Source organism: Equus przewalskii, chromosome 4 (genome assembly GCF_037783145.1).
Source record: "Equus przewalskii isolate Varuska chromosome 4, EquPr2, whole genome shotgun sequence".
Taxonomy (NCBI): Eukaryota; Metazoa; Chordata; class Mammalia; order Perissodactyla; family Equidae; genus Equus; species Equus przewalskii.
The window spans coordinates 85587165-85606849 of record NC_091834.1 but is presented as its reverse complement, the minus strand read 5'-3'; the positions used below and the strand labels follow the sequence as shown (position 1 = coordinate 85606849).

General features: G+C 38.6%; 1 protein-coding gene and 1 long non-coding RNA gene across 22 annotated transcripts in view; one reads left to right on the top strand and one right to left on the bottom strand.

Annotated features, from left to right (window-relative positions):
* MKLN1 (muskelin 1) overlaps positions 1-19685 on the bottom strand; it is a 312898-nt gene that overhangs the window by 195150 nt on the left and 98063 nt on the right. For 4 of the 20 annotated variants that reach the window (XM_070617697.1, XM_070617698.1, XM_070617699.1 and 1 more), the window contains one exon: positions 4400-4518. The exons of 15 other annotated variants lie outside the window; for them this stretch is intronic. In XM_070617697.1, the coding sequence (XP_070473798.1) occupies positions 4400-4425 (26 nt within the window). In that variant the 5' untranslated portion in view covers positions 4426-4518. The remainder of the gene's footprint in view (positions 1-4399; positions 4519-19685) is intronic. One more of the 20 variants, XM_070617709.1, reaches the window with a different exon arrangement.
* LOC139083068 (uncharacterized) overlaps positions 1-19685 on the top strand; it is a 57993-nt gene that overhangs the window by 30805 nt on the left and 7503 nt on the right. For both annotated transcript variants that reach the window (XR_011539577.1, XR_011539576.1), the window contains exons 3-4: positions 9360-9496; positions 10117-10297. This is a non-coding gene — a long non-coding RNA (uncharacterized lncRNA). The remainder of the gene's footprint in view (positions 1-9359; positions 9497-10116; positions 10298-19685) is intronic.

Below are 19685 nucleotides of genomic sequence, written 5' to 3'. Positions count from 1 at the left end.
AACATAGTCAAAGTTAACATTAGTTTTTCTTTGTGGTGAGATTACGGTTAATTTTTGTTTTTTTCTTTGTACCTCTCTGTATTTCTGAATTTTCCACAGTGAGCATATATTAGTTTTATAATCACCAAATATGCTTATATTTTAAAGATTAAAAATTGGGGCAAAGGGTATATAGCCCAATCCTGGGACTGAGTCATCTCCAGGAGACACAGTTCCAGGACTCATAGATGAGATCTGAGTGCTGGTGGAACTGTGATGCCCACCTGTCCTCTGGGATTTGGCCATAGGGTGTCTCCTCACGCCTGGAAATTCAAACTATGCTCCTGAAGTGCTCTCCTGTCTACAACAGGTCTCTGAACACATCCTCCCTTCAGACCTCTAACCCCTGTCTCGGAACTTAGGCTCTTCTTTCTGGATTCAGGTGCCCACCCCTCTTTCTCCACCAAGGACTCAACCCAACCTCTCCCTTCCTCCCTCACACCTTTCTCCCAACATTTTGTACTCTGAAGCTACCCACAGTGACACACTGACACCTGTGTCCTTCATGTGCAGAGAGGCTGAAGTGTAGCAGGCACAAGATGAGAGGAGGGGGACAAGAGAAGAGAAATACTGAGGAAAATGTTTCTGAGATTTCCGTCCCTGTGGAGGTTTGACACTCCTGGTCTCTGTCTTCTCCTTCTCTTGTTCCTCCTCCTTAGATGAGGGGCTTAATCTGATTAGTGAACTGTGAAGTACACAGGGCGTGCTCAGCTCAGTTTCTCCTTTCCTCCTCTTAGGTATCCGTCTGCCCACAGTGAGGATATCAACTTGCTCTGCTCCTCTGGGGGCAGAGTCCCCTTCCTACCCTGACACCCAGTGTGAGGAGGCCTGTCCTGGTCACAAGTTACTTGTGACTGGGTGAATGAATCTACCTAATTCTAAGACTCACTCAGTATTTAGTATCCCATTATCTCTCACAATAAACAGCCTTTATCAGCAATCGAGGTCTCCATCTGCTCACTCTTTCCTCTCATTTCTCATCTTGACCAGAACCCAGGATGGGGACTGGGGAAAAGAAAGCTATCAGTGGGAACTTCTCAGAGACCTGAGAAGGAAATAACACATGCCGAGTCAACTACGTGCCCAGCATAAAGAGAGGAGCTTTACACATGTTCGTTTATTTAATCCCCACAACCACCCACAGTAGTTTACATTATTTTCTCATTTCACATAAAAGGAAACTGGGGCTCAGAGAGGTTAAGAAACTTGCCTAAGGTTTCACAGCTAGTGAGAGGCAGACGTCTCTCTGACTTCAAAGTCCAAGCACTTTCCACAGCATAAGACATTGACTTTGGGTGCCACCAAGACACTCCTCAGGGACTGAGGCAGCAGTCTTGTCTTTGTTAATACTTCATCCTAACCAACTGAGCTATCAATTAAGCAACATGCAAGGGAGGCAGAGTTGATACAACCAAAAGACAAGGAACAAGGTGGTTATAAAACTGTAGACTGAAAAACATCAAGAAATTAATTTTTCCCCAGATTTCTTGGAGACTTTTGGACAAATGACCTCTCCCAACCCCCAACTTGTGCTCTGGCTTCCTCAGTTGTAAAGTAATTCAATAATACTGAGTGCTCCTCAAGTTAGACTGCATGTCATGCTTCCCTGAGACTGGCCTCAGCACAGTTGTCCCTTTGTCCCCACTTGCCATTAAAAAACAAGTATATGTCATATTGCCATGGGTAGCACATGGAGTAAAAATAATTATAATGAATAATGAGTCAGCTTAACAATATATGAAAACCAGAAGTAGTGAACCGATGAGCAGAATATGATATTAAAGTGCCAGCTATAGGGACTGACCCTTTAAACAGACAAACTGAAAAAGATGTTTTGATCTGACCCCTGAAGGACAGTCAGCTGGCAGGCTGAAGCAGAGTCACTGAGAGGGCCAACAACTCCCCAGATGCCAGGGGACCAGGCAGCATTTCCAAGAGCTCAAACCACTGCTACTTTCTTCTCATCTTCCCAAGAAAAGCTCAGAAAGTGCAAGGGCACCCCACAGGCCACTAAGCACATTCCCAGTCGGCCTCCAGGGAAATCTGATGCTGAAAAATGGACCTTTTCCAAAATAGTGGTTCAAGCCAGATGAGGAATTGCAGAGAAGACAGCCTTCCATGGAAAATACCCTGCCTCCAAATCCCCAACGTCTTCATGAGAGAACTGAAAACACAGGCACACCAGCTGGTCTCAACTGCTTTGAAGCACTGTGGTACAGTAGAAGGAGCAATGCTGTAGGGCTGGCAACAGGAGACTAGCCTTCTAGTCCCCAGCTCTGCCAAGTTTTAGCTGGGTGACCTTGGCAAAGGTACTTAACTTCTCTGGGCCTTGCTTTCCTCATTTGTTAAATGAGGTTTGACTAGACAATGGTGTCTTCCGGTTCTGAAATCCTATCTTTTATCTTTAGATTAGCACCTTACATTTAAAAAAAACTAAAGCAAGCTCTTGGGTGTTGTGTTTCTCAGAGGTCCTGTTATTCCAGTGATCATGCCTCTCACCTTTTCAGTATTCTTCATTGGCTTCCCTTCCTCTACAAGATTAAACCTAAATTCTTCAGCATGGCATCCAAAGTTCTTTGTGATCAGCCCATGCCTATCTATCCAGCCATCCTCCCCTTACTGCCACCTATCACGTATTTTGTACTTTGGTGATACTGGACTGTTTGGACCGTGCTCCCCCCCACCCCGCCCCAATACTCTTACTGCAATATCAAACATTTATTGAGCATGTACTCTGTGTTAGACACTCATGCCAGTAAGCCTTTGTACATACTCTTCTCTTTGCTTGGACTGCCTTGTATTAATTAAGGTAGAACCCACTGCTGTAACATATAAGCTGTAAAATATCAGTAGATTAACACAATAGAAGACTACTTCTTAGTCATGTAACAGTTCAGTGTGGCAAGCAGCCTTCTACCCGGGTCCTTCCATTTTGCAGCTCTGCCATCCTCTAAGCTTTGGAGTCCTTTACTTCCAGAGCTAACAGCTGGAAAAGAAAAGGAAGAAAAGGCACACCTACTTCTTAACCTAAGCCCAGATATGATGCACATCATTTCTGCTCACATCCCATTAATGAAAACAGGTCACCTGGCCCCTCCTAGGTGTATAAGGGATTGGAAATTGGTTAGACCTCTTCCCTGAAAAATTTCACACTGAAGAAGGAGAGCACAAGTCTTTGATTGTCAACCAGTCTCATGCCCTTCCTTTGACTTGTCTACTTAGCAAAGGCTTATTCACCTTTCAAATCTCAATCCAAATGCTACCTCCTTTGTGAAGTCTTCCCTGACCTACATAGGCAAATTTAGGTCCTCCTTTTCCTATGCCTCACTGCACTTTTCACATTTCTCCATTATGACAATTATCGCAATGTACCGTATGGTTTGCATGCCAGTCTACTCAACTGGACTATGACCCTTGAGGGCAGGAATCTTGTCTTTAAACTTTTGTATTTGGAAAGCTTAGTATAGTGCCTGGTAAATAGTAGTTTTACAAGGATATTTAATGAATATTATCAGTGAGTGAAAGAATGAATGAATGATTACCCTAAGGAAAAGAAGCTGGTTTTTACAGAGGAACAAAGACATCAGTTAAAAACAAAACAAAACTATTGGTGATTCAGGATTCTTCAAAATGCTAAAAAGAAAATAAGCTTCCCATACAAATGTTATAATTATAATTAATATTTTGCATTGATTTTTATTTAGAATTTGTCTCTCCCATAAGCTCCATCAGGGTAGGGATCTTATATGTATTCTTCTTTGCTCTGACCCTAGCATCTAGCATACTGTCTGACACATTGTACATATTCAATAAAAATTTCAGAATGAATGAATAGATTAAGAAATAAATGAAGACTGCACCCTTAATCCCATGAGTCATAGAATAAATGCATGGCTTGGATTATAAGAGGAAAGTGTGGATGGGGCTGTAAAAACTTACTACCACAACTTAAAAAAACATAACAGAGTTCACATCAGGACCTTACCATCATTATCTTGTACAGTCCATGTCATCATCCTCTTTATATAAGAAGAACAAACATTGGAGGAAGCTAAAACTCAATGGGAATAGTAGCCTGTGAGTAAATGAGGACAAATGGATGTCTCTAAAATGGTTGCACAATGAAATAGCCTTTGTAAATTGGTTAATGAGAGAAGCAGGAAGCAAGAGTGCAGACAATTACAGAGCTGTGACAACTGTGAAAAATACATTGATTGAGAAAAGACAAAAACATGTTTTTCATAGTTTTTAAAGAGATATAGAGACAGTTCTTTAAATGTTTATAATACATTTATTCTCCTCATAGGTCTCATGTGACAAAGTTTGGTTAAGATATTACATATAGCTTCTGGTGCATTACTTGCCAGGCTTTGTCATGGGAACCATCTGACGAGAAGGGCGATGTGCAAGTGCATCGGCAACTTCCAATCAGAACCTCTGCATGAGCTTGGTCCAGGTATCTTGGAACTCTGGGAAGTCCTAAATATAAACAAGTGAGTTCACAGTGTGGACTGATTTGTGGTGGTAACTAGATTGATGCTGATGTTGGCAGATAGACTTTTTCCAAAAACTGACCAAGACGTTAATGGTAGGTCTAGGCATTAAGTGACCTGAAAATAGGACAGTACATTTATTTTGCATACCTTTGATGATACACAAGAACAAAACAATTGGCCTACCCTGAGGAACTATCTGTCTCCCTTTACGCATAGCAGAAACTGCTATGAGCTGTGCACACAGCTAGACTATAATTCCTAGCCTCTCTTGAAGCTGAGCAGAGCCTTGTGACTCAGTTTCGGTCAATAGAATGTGGATGGAAGTGATGGGTACCAGTTCCAGGTCTGGCCCATAAAAACCTTGTGCAGTGTTAATCAGGCTCTTTTCCCACCCACTGACTAGAGAGGATTCTGAGAACCCAGAAGAAGATAGAGCCACAGGTTGGAAGAAGCCTATGTCATTGAGTTACTGCGTAGGATTGATCACCACGTTCCACACCTCTCCACCACTACCAATCCACACTGGACTGTGACAAGAACAATACATTTTTACTGGATCAAACCATTGAGATTTTGAAGTCACCATTGATAACAATTAGCCTGTCTTGAGTAATACAACCCTGTTTCCCAACTTTCCTCCTGGTCACGAGTAGGAAGAGAGACTAGGTTAAATTTCTGGAGCCTCAATGCACAGCTTTAGAGGATCAAGATAAAAGAAGGTATCAGAGACCAAACTCAACAGCAGGGAATATTGCATTGAGTAGGATTCTGGAGTTAATTTTAAAGACTTTCCCACAGAGCTGAAGCCATGCATACTAGCCTCTGCTTATCTAACCAGTCCCTGCTGGACATTTTCATACTCTTGGGAGAACAGTGAATAACCACCTCCAAACTAGTTCATATGAACCTCCAGTGCAGCCTGTTTGGTTTAATATGCTTAGAGTCTAGTCAGATAATACCACATTTAAAACCTGTCTTGTGTTGCTTTTTTTTTTTTTTTTTTTTTGCTATGCATGGTGATTAAGAAGAAGAAGAAAAAAGAAATTAGTAAGTAATTTTATGTTTGGAGATACATTTTTTAAATGATTATATAAGGTTAGGTTGAGCACAGTACTAATGGATCATTATGGGGGAGCCAAGCACTGTGGCAAAAATGAGGTCTTTGGGTGCTTGCCTGAAGATGTTATTGGGAAACTTCTGTTTACTTACAAGACTTTGAAAATTAAATCCTCCTTCAAGTAGCCTCCGGGTGTTAAGGACAATAAATAAAGACCTGCTGATTGAAAACGCTTTAAAAACAACTTGTTATAGCCTTTAAAATAACAAGGGATAAATTCAGCTTAAAATAGAATATTCCAAATTCAGTTAGCTTGCCCAACAGAAACACCAAGATTAAACCGGATTCTACATGTCTCTAAAGATGCTCCACCAAAGGAGGTTTAGCAGTGGCTTGAGACAAGGGCTCTAGAAAATGCTAGATAGCTTCCGGCTGTTAGTTGTAAACCTGAGCCCATTAATGGAAAGGGGGCAATTGATCTCCCTATCTTGGGAGTGCCTAGAGAAATGGATGAACTGGAAGATAGTCACAGACCAGGGGGAAGAGGAGGTGAGAGGTTTAGGAGAAAGTCTCTTTCCTTAGAAGAGTCCCTCTGGAGCTGAAATGGAAGAAGCTGACTTGGGACAGTACTTTTCTCTTCAGAGAAATAAATCCTATTGCCCCATTTTTAAGGGGTGCATGCTAAGCTATGATGATCCTCTAAATTTCCTAATTTCTTCCACAAACTTTATCTTCCATCTCTTTTACCAAGACTCTCCATTCCTTTTTCTTCCCTAAAATCCAAGTCTCCATAAACAGCCAGGTAGCCAGGAAGAGACTTGGTACTTCTTGAGGCTCATCACCAGAGCTGTGTCAGAATCACATGGATCAGAGGAACAGGTGGGCTCAAGGAAATGGTGCTCAGGTAGGGTTAGGAAGCCGAACATCCCCCTCAAGATAGGATCCGTTCATCAACACAAAGGATGCGTGACTTCCTTGTACATCTGCTCAGGGGATGAGCCCTCAGGACTTGACAGGAGTTCTTAAGGGGGCCTGGTGTGGCCATGCAGCACCACATTATGTGAGCGCTTCCCAATCTCTGCTCTCAATGATCAAATTCATTTTTTCTCCAAGAGCTAAATGCTTTGAAGGATTTTTATCTACTAAATAAATTACATTTGTAAAGAAAAGTTATTATTTATTAGGTATCAGGTATTATATTAATGAGTGCTTTACACACATTATCTAAAATCTTCACAGTAGTCTGAAAAATAGAAATTATTGGCCCCTTTTTACAGATGAGTAAACTGAGGTTCAGAGATGTTAAGTAAATTGCCCAAGTCTTATTGATAGAAACTAAATTCTGGTTAACTTCACCTCCACACCTGCATACTTTCCCATATACTCTCTCTATCCTATAGACAACACACACAACCAACCAGAACTTTTCTTAGTTTGAAGAAACAATCTTCACAATGAGTTGCTGTGGCATAATCTCCCCCACCTTCCAGCCCTCACACCCTCCAAAAAGGAAAGAAGCTTTCCATTATCCTGGCCTGATTCCCTGACTCCTCCTACTTCTACTACCCTCCAAAAAGAAAGAAGCTTTCCATTATTTTAGTCAACGTGTTCAGGCTTTATTGTGGGTAAATAGACAATATCTTGTAGGGTTTTTGAAGTACTGGACATGGTTCAAATAATTCCATTATTATCCTTATAGAACTTTGAGAGCCCAGAGAGCCCAGACTGGACACTGGAGCTGGCAGTTCAAATCAAAGGGAAGTCAGGCAGAGGAGAGTTCAGAGAACAGACCCAGGCACAGACCTCCTCCTCTAAGATTCTCCCACTCTTGATTGAGTATTCAGTATTGACTGAGTATTGAGTATTCAGTGACGTACCATGGGTTGATGTGAGGCAGGGAATCCTGTGGGAACACAAGATTTGGTAGTGGGAGTAGGAGGAGTCAGGGAATCAGGCCAGGATAATGAGTGAAAAGAAAGTAAGGAAAAAGAAGAATGAGTGGGAAGGGAGAGGGATGAGGAGAGAGACAGAAGAAGAGGGAAGGAAGAGAAAAGAAGATAAGAACAGGTATATATAAAAAGGAACAAGAAAAGAAGAGAAAAGGAAAAGGATGGATGACCCTTTACATTGTTTGGTCTTGTAAACTACTGTTGGGGTCTTCATCACCAAAGGTAGTAACCCCCAATGGAGGGGATAAGCATGTGTTTCTGGGTCTGCTGAGCAGAGCTATTGTTGAAGAACTATTTCCTCGAAGGGACTTTCACCACTTCCCCTCCCCAACTGGAAACTATGAAGCCAGAATCTTTAAAATTTACAGAATAAATGGAGAAAAAGGATATTACTAATTCTAGTTGTAAAATGGAAATTGTTACTTCTGTACCCTAAGGTTAAGTACTGTCCTGCTATGCAGAAAATTCACAACTCCCCTATCTTTGTGCTAGCTGAAAAACAAAATGGCAAAGCAAACACAAAAAAACAAACAAGCAATAATAACCAAAAACTCCCTCTGGGTCTCCAGAAATAACAGGGCAACCTTGAGCAGAGTTTAACTGACTTGGGTATTTAATCGCTGTAAAATAAAAGGGTTTGTTTGGAAATTAAAAATAACTTATTTTCCTTAGAACCCCAAATTCTTACTTTTAATAATGAAATCCTTTAACCTAGTTGCTTATATTTCAATGGATCTGTTAGTTTATAGTAGCTAAAAGACAAGAGGTAAATATCAAACAAAGAGAACAGACATATAGTTTTTCCTTACTCTAAAATTTAAACAGTACTCAAAAAACATCTAAAGATCTATCTATTCTGCATCCAAAGAAAGTGCTCTTCCTTAATTTTTTATTCTAGAGTCTAAAGTGGTTTGGGGTAGGGGAGAGGAGTGGAGGGTGGAGGGGAAGTTATTTTTAAATACCATAAAAGATTCTTCAGTATCTGAATTCCCAAAGTGTTCTGACTGTTTTTAATAAGTGTTAGCAAAAAGATCTATTTATCCATGGTTAAATTTTGGCTAATGACCAATTTCAGAGTACCTTCTTCTGGGCCCAGAGAAAAAGTAGTCTCTGCTAGACTTCATATTCTAGAAATTTCTGCCCTAATTGACAACCCTCAGATATAAATTTGAACTCCTGTGTCTACTCCACAAAGAAGTTAAAGCCTCAGTCTTAATCCTCTTATCCTTTATACAAGATAAAGACTGTATCCGAGGTGCCAAGCTACTCCTCAGAGCCCCTTTTTCTAAACATTCAAAGTGGGGATAATCATTTTAAAATGGTGCAAGTCAAGTCCCCATTTTTAATTTTTTTAAAATTTTTTTCTTTCTTTTTTTTTTGAGGAAGATTAGCCCTCTGAGCTAACATTCGCCACCAATCCTCCTGTTTTTGCTGAGGAAGACTGGCCCTGAGCTAACATCTGTGCCCATCTTGCTCTATTTCATATGTGTGACACCTGCCACAGCATGGCGTGATAAGCAGTTCGTAGGTTTGCACCCGGGATTTGAACCGGTGAACCCCAGGCAGCTGAGGTGGAATATGCGAACTTAACTGCTGTGCCACCGGGCTGGCCCCCAAGTCCCCATCTTTAAAAAACATTTTTTAACAGGCTGTCCTCATCTTAACCCAGTGATCAATAGTAGCCTTATCAATAGTGAGACAACCAGACATTATGTACAGCCTAATACAATGCAGTAGGAAGTACACAGCATTATCTGTGAAGAATTCTTACCAAAATGTTTAACCTGATCTTATCAAGCCTTTATATCTAACTTTCAGCTTACAAGAAATACAGAGGACAGAAGAACAAGTTTAACAACACCATGAGAAAACAATAGACAAATCCAGAAGGTGGGACATTCTACAGAACAATTAGCCCAGAATCAAGAAGTCAATGTCATGAAACTAAAATGCATGTGAGTGTGAAGAGAGGAAACAGTTCTAGATTAGGAGCCTTAAGAAACATATCAACAAAATGAAATATGTGGATCTCATTTGAATTAACTGTCTTTCAAACAAGTTTAGGGGGAGGACAAAATGGGGAGTCATTCTGAAACAGTATAGAGTTTGTTTGGGATGATGAAAAAGTTCTGGAAATAGTGGTAGCGGTTGCACAACATTGTGGATGCACTTAATGACACCAAATTGTACACTTAAAAATAGTAAAAATGGTAAATTTTACATTATGTATATTTTCCACACAATTTTAAAAAAGACATTTTGGGGACAAATGGGGAAAATTTGAATGCGGATGGGTATTACATGCTATTGGAAAATCATGTGAATCTTGTTAAGTGTGATCATGGAATTGTGCCTACCTAAGAAAGATGTGTTTATTATTTATAGATGAATGTTGAAGTATTTAGGGGTGAAATACACATATTTCTATAACTTGCTTTAAATTACTTCAGCAAAAAAAAATAAGACAAAAAGGAAAGATGAAAAATATACGGCAAAATTTTAGCAATTGTTTGATCTGGGTGATAGATATCGGATGTTCATTATACTGTTCTAACTTCTTTTCTGTATGTACCAGAATTTTGCAAAGGAGAGGGTAACCATGGACAAATCACCTCTCTGTACAACAACACAAGCTACAAATGGAGTTCTGAGCTGGAAGCATGAGTCACCCTGAGGTGCGATGATCTCTGGAAAGCCAAACTTCCCAGAGAGAAGAAGCTGGGGAGCACAGGATGCGTATTGGTGGTCACAATCATGTAAGTCTAACAGAGGTGTTACATATAAAAAAGCAGTCAAAAAGAAAGTTCCAAAGGGTGAAGAAAAAGTTTCAACCCAAAACCGGAGTGCAGGAAGTCTGCACAGAGAATCATTGCTCTCGGCTATAACTGGCTTCCCAGCTACCCCACATCCTCCCTCTGGATTTGGGCTGCTTAATCACAGTAAAAGGTCAGACCGTTTCAGTTCTGGGAGCTAAACAGAGAGGAAAAGGACTGTTGTCCCCAAAGGCATCCTGTAGATCAATTCCCTTTTACAAATCAATGCACCAGAAAGCACGTCACTAGGTTGTCTGTCTTCTAGATCGTTAAGAAGTTCATCTCCATCTTATTCTTCCTGGAGAGGAGAACTTCAGCGTACCCTGACTAGAAGTGCACTCCAGCAGAGAAGGGACGACGACTTTGAAAAAAATAATCACATAAGGCACTAATAAAAGCTCTGGGAATGTGGGGCTCGCCCCGTGGCCGAGTGGTTAAGTTCACGCACTCCGCTGCAGGTGGCCCAGTGTTTCGTTGGTTCAAGTCCTGGGCGCGGACATGGCACTGCTCATCAACCCACGCTGAGGCAGCATCCCACATGCCACAACTAGCAGGACCTACAGCACAGAATATACAACTATGTACTGGGGGGCTTTGGGGAGAAAAAGGAAAAAATAAAAAAAAATCTTAAAAAAAAAAAAAGCTCTGGGAGTGTAAAGGGATGGCTCTCCCTGCCCAAAATATCCGATAACATCTGCAAAGCACCTCATTTATTCAACAGTTGTAACCTTGCTATGAAACACAAATCACTTTAATAATTCTGCAATTTCCTTCCGGGTAAAATCTTACTCGGAAATCTTGAAATGAGCAGCTTCCTCTAATGGGTCTTTGATTTGCAGGGAAGAGTAAAGCATTCTTACTTACCAAGGCATTCTGCTCAGGTTTGGTTTGACCCTATCATCTCTACCTGCATCTCTGTATCTCTGTCAGGAATCTTCCTCCAACTGAAGAGCATCTAGGAGAGGGCCATCAACCCTCTCTCTTCTCCTTCCTATTCTGCAAGAAGAGACAGTACTATCTGATTGTAGGCATAGGGCTACATCTACAGTGGGTAGGGTCCCTGGGCCTCCCCTGCCCTTCCCTCCCCTCTTCCCTTCCCTCTGTTTTCTTCTGTTTCCTCCATCTAGGTGGCCTCAGTGTTAGGAGGGCATTTCTCTCTCATGCGATGAAGTTCAGCCATTTGGTTCTCCTCTATTCTCCCAAATGCTCTTAATTGTTCTTATCATCACACCCAGTGGAGGGTAATAAAATTGCAAGATTCAGATTTGGGCTTAGGACAAGAAAAAATGCCCTCTAAATTGTCTATCTTGGCTCTGAGATCTAGGCCAGTTTACCAGAGAGCTCTGTATTAGCATTTTAGGAGCAACCTGATTAACGAAATGTTACGCTACTATTGGCTCTGTACTGTCAGGGGTAAGGGTGCAAACATAACCACAATCAATTTTGGAATACTTTATCACTCCCAAAAGAAACCTTGTACCCATTAGCAGTCACTCCCCATTTCCTCCTAACCTCCTCCATCAGACCTCAGCAATTAGAGAATTGCTACTCCATTTTCTGTCTCTATAGATGTGCTTTTCCAAACATTTCATATAAATGTAATCAGTCTTTTGTGACTGGCTTCTTTCATGTAGCATGATGTTTTTAAGGTTTACCCATGTTGTAGTACTTCATTCCTTTTTATTGCCAAATAATATCCATTGTATGGATATATCATATTTTATTCAACCATGCATTAACTGGTAGACCTTTGGGTTGCTTCTAATTTTAGGCTATTAGGAATACTGCTGCTATGACCATTCATGTACAGTTTTTGTGTGGACATGTTTTCATTTCTATTGGTTGCGTATCTAAGAGTAGAATTGCTGGATTATATTGTGGCTCTATGTTTAATCTTTTGCGGAACAGCCGGACAGATTTCCAAAGTGGTATACAGTTTTACATTCCCACCAGCAATGGATGAAGATTGCAGTTTCTCCTCATCCCCACCAACTCTCTGTCTTTTTGATCGTAGCCATCCTAGGGTGTATGAAGAGGTATCTCATTTGGATTTGACTTGCATTTCTCTGATGGCTAATGATGTTGAGCATCTTTTCATGTGCTTATTGGCCTTTCATGTATCTTCCTTAAAGGAATGTCTGTTCAAATTCTCTGTCCATTTTCAAATTGAGTTATTTGTCTTTTTATTATTGAGTTGTAAGAGTTCTTCATATATTCTAGATACAAGTTTCTTATCAGATATAGGATTTGCAAATATTTTCTCCCATTCTGTAGATTGTCTTTCACTTTCTTAGTAGTATCCTTTGAAGCATAAAAGTTTAAATTTTGGTGAATTTTAATAGTTATACCTCATATTTAGGTCAATGGTCCATCTTGAGTTAATTTTTGTGTATGGTATGGGGAGGGAGTCTATTTTTATTGTTTTGCATGTGAATATCTAATTGACTCAGCAAGACTAGAAAGACTATTCTTTCCCCCATTGAATTGTCTTGGCACCTTTGTCAAAAATCAATTGACCATAAATGTGAGGATTTATTTCTGGACTCTCTATTCCATTCTACTGCTTTATATATATATATCCTTATGCCAGTATCTCACGATCTTGATTATTGTCCTCCAATTTTGTTTTTTCAAGATTTTTCATGCTATTTTGGCTTCCATTTCCATTGGAATTTTAGGATGAGCTTGTCAATTTCTGCAAAAAAATATAAAACAATCCAGCTGGAATTTTGATAGGAATTATGTTGGATCTGTAAATCAATTTTGGCAGTATTGCCATCTTAACAATATTAAGTCTTCTGATCCATGAATGTGGGATGTCTTTCCTATTTCTTGAGGTCTTCTATAATTACTTTCAAAAGTGATTTGTAGTTTTCAGAGTAAAAGTTTTGCACTCCTTTAATTAAATGTATTCCTAAGTATTTTATTTTTTTTTAAAGATTTTATTTTTTTCCTTTTTCTCCCCAAAGCCCCCCGGTACATAGTTGTATATTCTTAGTTGTGGGTCCTTCTAGTTGTGGCATGTGGGATGCTGCCTCAGCACGGCTTGATGAGCGGTGCCATGTCCGTGCCAAGGATTCGAACCTATGAAACACTGGGCCACCACAGTGGAGCGCACGAACTTAACCACTTGGTCATGGGGCTGGCCCCCAGTATTTTATTTTTTATGATGCTATTTCAATGGACTTGTTTTCTTAGTATTGGGAGGAGATTGTTCATAGCTAGTGAATAGAGATACGATTGATTTTTATATATTGGTCTTGTACCCTGAAACCTTGCTGAACTTTTTTTATTAGTCCTCATAGGTTTTTAGTGGATTCTTTAGGATTTTTTATATACAAGATCATGTCATCTACAAATAGATACTTTTTCTTCTTCTTTTCCAATCTGGATGCCTTTTATTTCAATTTCTTGCCTAATTACTCTGGATAGAATCTCCAGTACAATGTTGAATGGAAGTGGCAAGAGCAGACGTCCCTGTCTTGCTCCTGATTTAGGGGGAAAGCGTTTGATCTTTCACTGTTAAGTGTGACATTAGCTGTGAGTTTTTATAGATGCCCTTTATCAGGTTAAGGAAGTTCTGTTTTATTCCCAGTTTGTTGAGTGTTTTAATCATGAACAGAAGTTGATTTTTTTTTCAGATTTTTTTCCTGCAACTACTGAGATGATCATGTGGTTTTTGTCCTTTATTCTATTGATATGGTGTATTATATTAATTGGTTTTGGAATGTAAAACCAACTTTGCATTCCTGGGATAATTCTCATATGGTCATTGTATATAGTCATTTTTTTTCAGTTTTTAAAAATTGTAGTAAAATACACATAACATAAAATTTATTATCTTAAACATTTTTAAGTCTACAGTTCAGTGGTACTAAATATATTCATAATATTGTACAAACATCACCACTATCTATCTCCATAACTCTTTTCACCTTGTAAAATTGATACTTTATATCCATTGAGTAATAAATTCCCATCCCACCCCCTGCCCTAGCAACCCACCATTCTACTTTCTGTCTCTATGATTTTTACTTCTCTGGAGACTTCCCTCATATAAGTGGAATCGTACAGTATTTGCTTTTTTGTTACCAGTTTATTTCACTTAGCATAATATGCTGAAGGTTCATCCATATTGCAGCATATTGAAGAATTTCCTTCTTTTTTAAGGCTGAGTGATATTCCATTGTATGTATATACCTCATTTTGCTTATCCATTCATTTCTTGATGGACACTTGGGTTGCTTCCATGTTTTAGCTATTGTGAAAAATGCTGCTATGAACATGATGTACAAATACCTCTTCAATACCTTGCTTTCAATTCTTTTGGGTATATTTGCTGGATCATATGGTAATTCTATATTATTTTTTCTTCTGCTTTATCTCCCCAAATCCCCCCTGGTACATTGTTGTATATCTTAGTTGCAGGTCCTTCTAGTTGTGGCATATGGGACGCCGCCTCAACATGGCCTCAGGAGCAGTGCCATGTCCGTGCCCAGGATCCAAACCCTGGGCCGCCGCAGCGGAGTGTGCGAACTTAACCACTCAGCCACGGGGCCGGCCCCCATATATATTTAATTTTTTGAGGAACCTCCATACTGTTTTCCACAGTGGCTGTAGCATTTCACATTCCCACCAACAGAGTACAAGGGTTTCAATTTTGCCATATCCTTGCCACACTTGTTTTCTATTTTTTTGATGATAGCCATTCTAATGGGTATGAAGTAGTATCTCATTGCAGTTTTGATTTGCATTTCCCTAATGATTAGGGATGTTGAGCATCTTTTCATGTGCTTATTGGCCATTTGTATATCTTCTTTGGAGAAACATCTATTCAAGTCCTTTGACTAATTTTTTATTGGGTTGTTTCTTTTTTTGTTGTTAAGTTTTAGGAGTTCTCTATATACTCTGTTATATTAATCCTTTATCAGATACATGATTTGAAGATATTTTCTCCCTTTATCTGTGTTATCTTTTTACTCTATTGATAGTGTCTTTCTTTTTTTTGGTGAGGAACATTGTCCCTGAGATAACATCCATGCCAGTCTTCCTCTATTTTGTATGTGGGATGCCACCACAGCATGGCTTGATGAGTGGTGTATGGGTCTGCATCCAAGATCCAAACCCTGGGCTGCCAAAGTGGAGTAGGCAAACCTAACCACTACACCACCAGGCTGGTCCCATTGAGTGTCTTTTGATACACAAAAAATTTAAATTTTCATGAAATTCAATTTGTCTATTTTTTCTTTTGTTACCTGTGCCTTTGGTATCATATCCAAGAAATCATTGCCAAATCCAGTGATGTGAAGATTTTGTCCTGTGTTTTCTTCTATATGTTTTTTTTATGTTTCTAGATTCAGTTTTTATATGTTTTATATGTTTCTAGATTCAGTTTTCTCATATAATGTTGAGAATTTTTTGCATCTACATTCATAAGAGATATTCTGTACTTTTCTTGTGATGTCTGGCTACGGGCCTCAAACAATGAGTTGGGAAGTGTTCCTTATTCTTCTTTTTTGGAACAGTTTGTGAAGAATTTGTATTAATTCTCTACATTTTGGTAAAATTCAACAGTGAAGTCATCTGGGCCTGGATTTTTTTTTTGTGGGAAGTTTTAAATTACTAATTCAATCACTTTATTTGTTATAGGTTTATTATGATTCTCTATTCTTCTTGAGGCAGTATTGGTAGTTTTTGCCTTTCAAAGAATTGGTCGATTTTATCTAAATTATCTACATAATTTATTGGCATACAGTTTTTCATAGTATTCCCTTTTTTAGTATAATCCTTTCTTTTTTCTTTTTTCTTTTTTTTTCTTTTTTTAAAGATTTTATTTTTCCTTTTTCTCCCAAAGCCCCCCAGTACATAATCATATATTTCTAGTTTTGGGTCCTTCTAGTTGTGGCTTGTGGGACGCCGCCTTAGCATGGCTTGATGAGCAGTGCCATGTCTGCGCCCAGGATCTGACCTGCAAAATTAACCACTGGAGCAGAGCGCAGGAACTTAACCACTCGGCCATGGAGCCGGCCCCATAGTATAATGCTTTTCTTTCTTTCTTTTTTTTTTGTTGAGGAAGTTTGCCCCATAATCCTTTTCATTTTTTTCAGATCAGTAGTAATGTCTCCTCTTTTGTTTTTGATTTTAGGAATTTGAGTCTTCTCTCTTTTGTTTCTTGATCAATCTAGCTAAAGGTTTGTCAATTTTGTTGATCTTTTAAAGAAGCAACTTTTCATTTTGTTCATTTTCTCTATTGTTTTTCTGATCCTTTGTTTAATTAATTTCCACTCTAATCTACTATTTCCTTCCATCTGCTTGATTTGAGTTTAGTTTGCCTTCCTTTTTCTAGTTTCTTAAACTGGAAGGATAGGTTATTGATGTGAGATCTTTCTTTTTCTTTCTTTCTTTTTGTTTCAATATAGGCATCTAACAGTAAATTTCCCTCTAAGCACTGCTTTGATACATTCCATAAATTTTGGTATGTTTTGCTTCTATTTTTATTCATCTTAAAGTATTTTCTAATTTCCCTTGTAATTTCTTCTTTTACCTATTGGTTATTTAGGAGTGAATTGTTTAATATCCACATATTTGTGAATTTATCAAATTTCCTTGTCTTATTGATTCTAATTTCTTTCCATTGTGGTCAGAAGTCATGTTTTGTATAATTTCAAATCTTTTAAATTTATTGGGACTTGTTTTATGACCTAGAATATAGTCTGTCCTGGAGAATAGTCCATATTCCTGAGAAGAATATGTATTCTGCTGGTGGTGGTTGGAGCATTTTATAGATGTTTGTTAGGTCTAGTTTGTTTATGGTTTTATTACAAAATGAATAACACATTGTTATAATTATTACTTAATATGATTTTATGTCTTTTTAGAAAGTTGAGAAAAGAAAGGAAAGCAAGTTATATTTAGAGTTTATGTCACCCTCCTTACTTACCATTTCTGGTTCTCTTCATTGGTTTCTGTGGATTTGAGTTACCATCTTATAACTCATTTCTTACTCTAATACAGCTTTGTCCCACCAACCTCCTTTGTGCTGTCATTGTCAAATATATTCTTTTATATAATTGCTTTTTATATCATTTAAGAGAATAAAAGAAAAGAAATATGAATTGATACATGGGCTTTTATAATTACGTAATTAGATTTAGTGAGTGCTCTTTGTTTTTTTGTGTGGATTTGAATTACTGACTGGGGCCACTTGTGTTCAGCCTGAGGAATTTTCTTGTTTTTTGTAACTCTAGCCAGCTAGCAATGAATTCTTTCAGATTTTGCTTATCCGGGAACATCTTTATTTCACTTTCATTTTTGAGAGAGAGTTTTACTGAACAAAAGATTCTTAGTTGACATGGTTTTTCCTCCCCAGCACTTTGAATATGCCGTCTCATTGCCTTCTGGCCCCCATTGTTTCTGGTGAAAAGTCAGTTGTTAATCTTATTTGGATTCCCTTGTATGTGATAAGTTGGTTTTTTTCCTGCTGTTTTCAAGATTTTCTCTTTAACTTTCTCTTTCAACATTTTTACTATGATATGTCTAGATGTGGATGTCTTTGTGTTTATTCTACTTGGAGTTAGATGAGCTTCTTGGATGTATAGATTAATATTTTTCATTACATTTCAGAAGTTTTCAGCCATTATTTCTTCAAATGTTTTTTCTGCTCCTCACTCTCTCTCCTCTTCTTCTGGTAATCCCATTATGCATATGTTGATGTACTTGATGGTATCCCATATTTCCCTGATTTTCTGTTTATATTTCTTTATTCTTCTTTCTCTCTGTTCTTGAGATCAAATAATATCTATCTATTTATTTTCAAGTTTGCTGATTCTTTCTCTTTCTTATACTATTGAGCCCCTCTAGTGAATTTTTTTCTGTTATTGTATTTTTCAATTTCAGAAAATCCATCAGGTTCTTTTTAAAAAATAATTTCTATCTGTTTGTTGATTATCTTATGAGACATTGTCATCATACCTTCTTTTGCTTCTTTAAGCATGGCTTCCTTTAGTTATTTGAACATGTGATAATAGCTGCTTTGAAGTCTTTGCTAAATTGGATATCTGGGCCCTCTCACAAGGAGTTTCCATTGACTGCTTTCTTCCTCCTTTCTATGGGTCACATCACACTTCCTGTTTCTTTGCATGTCTCATAATTTTTTTTGTTTAAAACTAGACATTTTAGATAATATACTGTAGCAACTCTGGATACTGATCCCCTCAACCTTATCATTTATTTTTAAGTTTATGAGGTCATTGTTGTAGTTTGCTTTTTTATTTCCTTAGTGACTTAGCTAGATTATTTTAGTAAAGTCTCTTTCCCTGAAGTGTGAAACTTCTGATGATGCTCCTCAGAAGGTGCATGCTTGGTCATATGCACAGTCATTCTGGGATGAGAGTGATTTTAACACAGGTCTCTTTGACTGTCTCTATTCCTGATCTCTCTGTTAAGTTGTCTGTCCCTGCTGGTCTCATGCCTAGTTATTAGGCTCCATTAGTTGATAGCCAATCACTCTATTGTTTTCAACAATGCCCTGTAGCATAAATTGCTCCACAGTCTGATCCAATTAAATGTAAGCCCCTCTGCAGAGATAGATTTCAAGGCCACTCCTTGAGATTTTTTCTGACCCCTAGAGGGCTCTTCTAAGCTGTCTTTTTTCCTGGTTCTCTCTGGTAAACTAGCTGGCCTACAGTCTAGCTTGTTGCTCTCATGGAGCTACCAGCTTCCTCTTAATTGCTTATCACCAAAATCTCTATTGTTTTCCACAACTCCTTTCAGCTTGAATTTCCCCATACTCTGTTCCAAATAAAGTCAGTTCCCTTGTGGAGATCTTCAGAGTTCTCTGTTCTTATCATCTGTCTCTTCCCCTGGGCAAAATCTCTAAGGTTCTGCTGTTGAAGTGGGGGCAGGGACAGTGACCCACTTCTCTTGGAGTAATACCCCTTCTTAACAAGCATGCCACTGACTGGGGGTAGTAGACTTGATCTTCTTGGTTTTCATCTCCCTTTGTGGAACAATAACTTTAAATGGTTGTTTTAAAAATAATTTCACCAAGTATGATTGTTTTGTTGAGGAGTGGGTCTGTGGAACTCCTCAAACCACCATTCTGGAAATTGTCCCCTAACAAGATCTTAATAGCAGTAAACCTTTTCTTGACTGCTAACAATATGAACTTCTTCTGAACTTCTGCTAGAATTTGGGTTCTGATGGAAAATAATTGCAACACAAAGACTAAATTGCAGGTGAATTTGGAGATAAAGGTACTGATTGATCCCCCTTGAGCAAAATGAAAACTTTATAGAAAGACTCTGACAACCCACCACCCTTGTGCATTCCA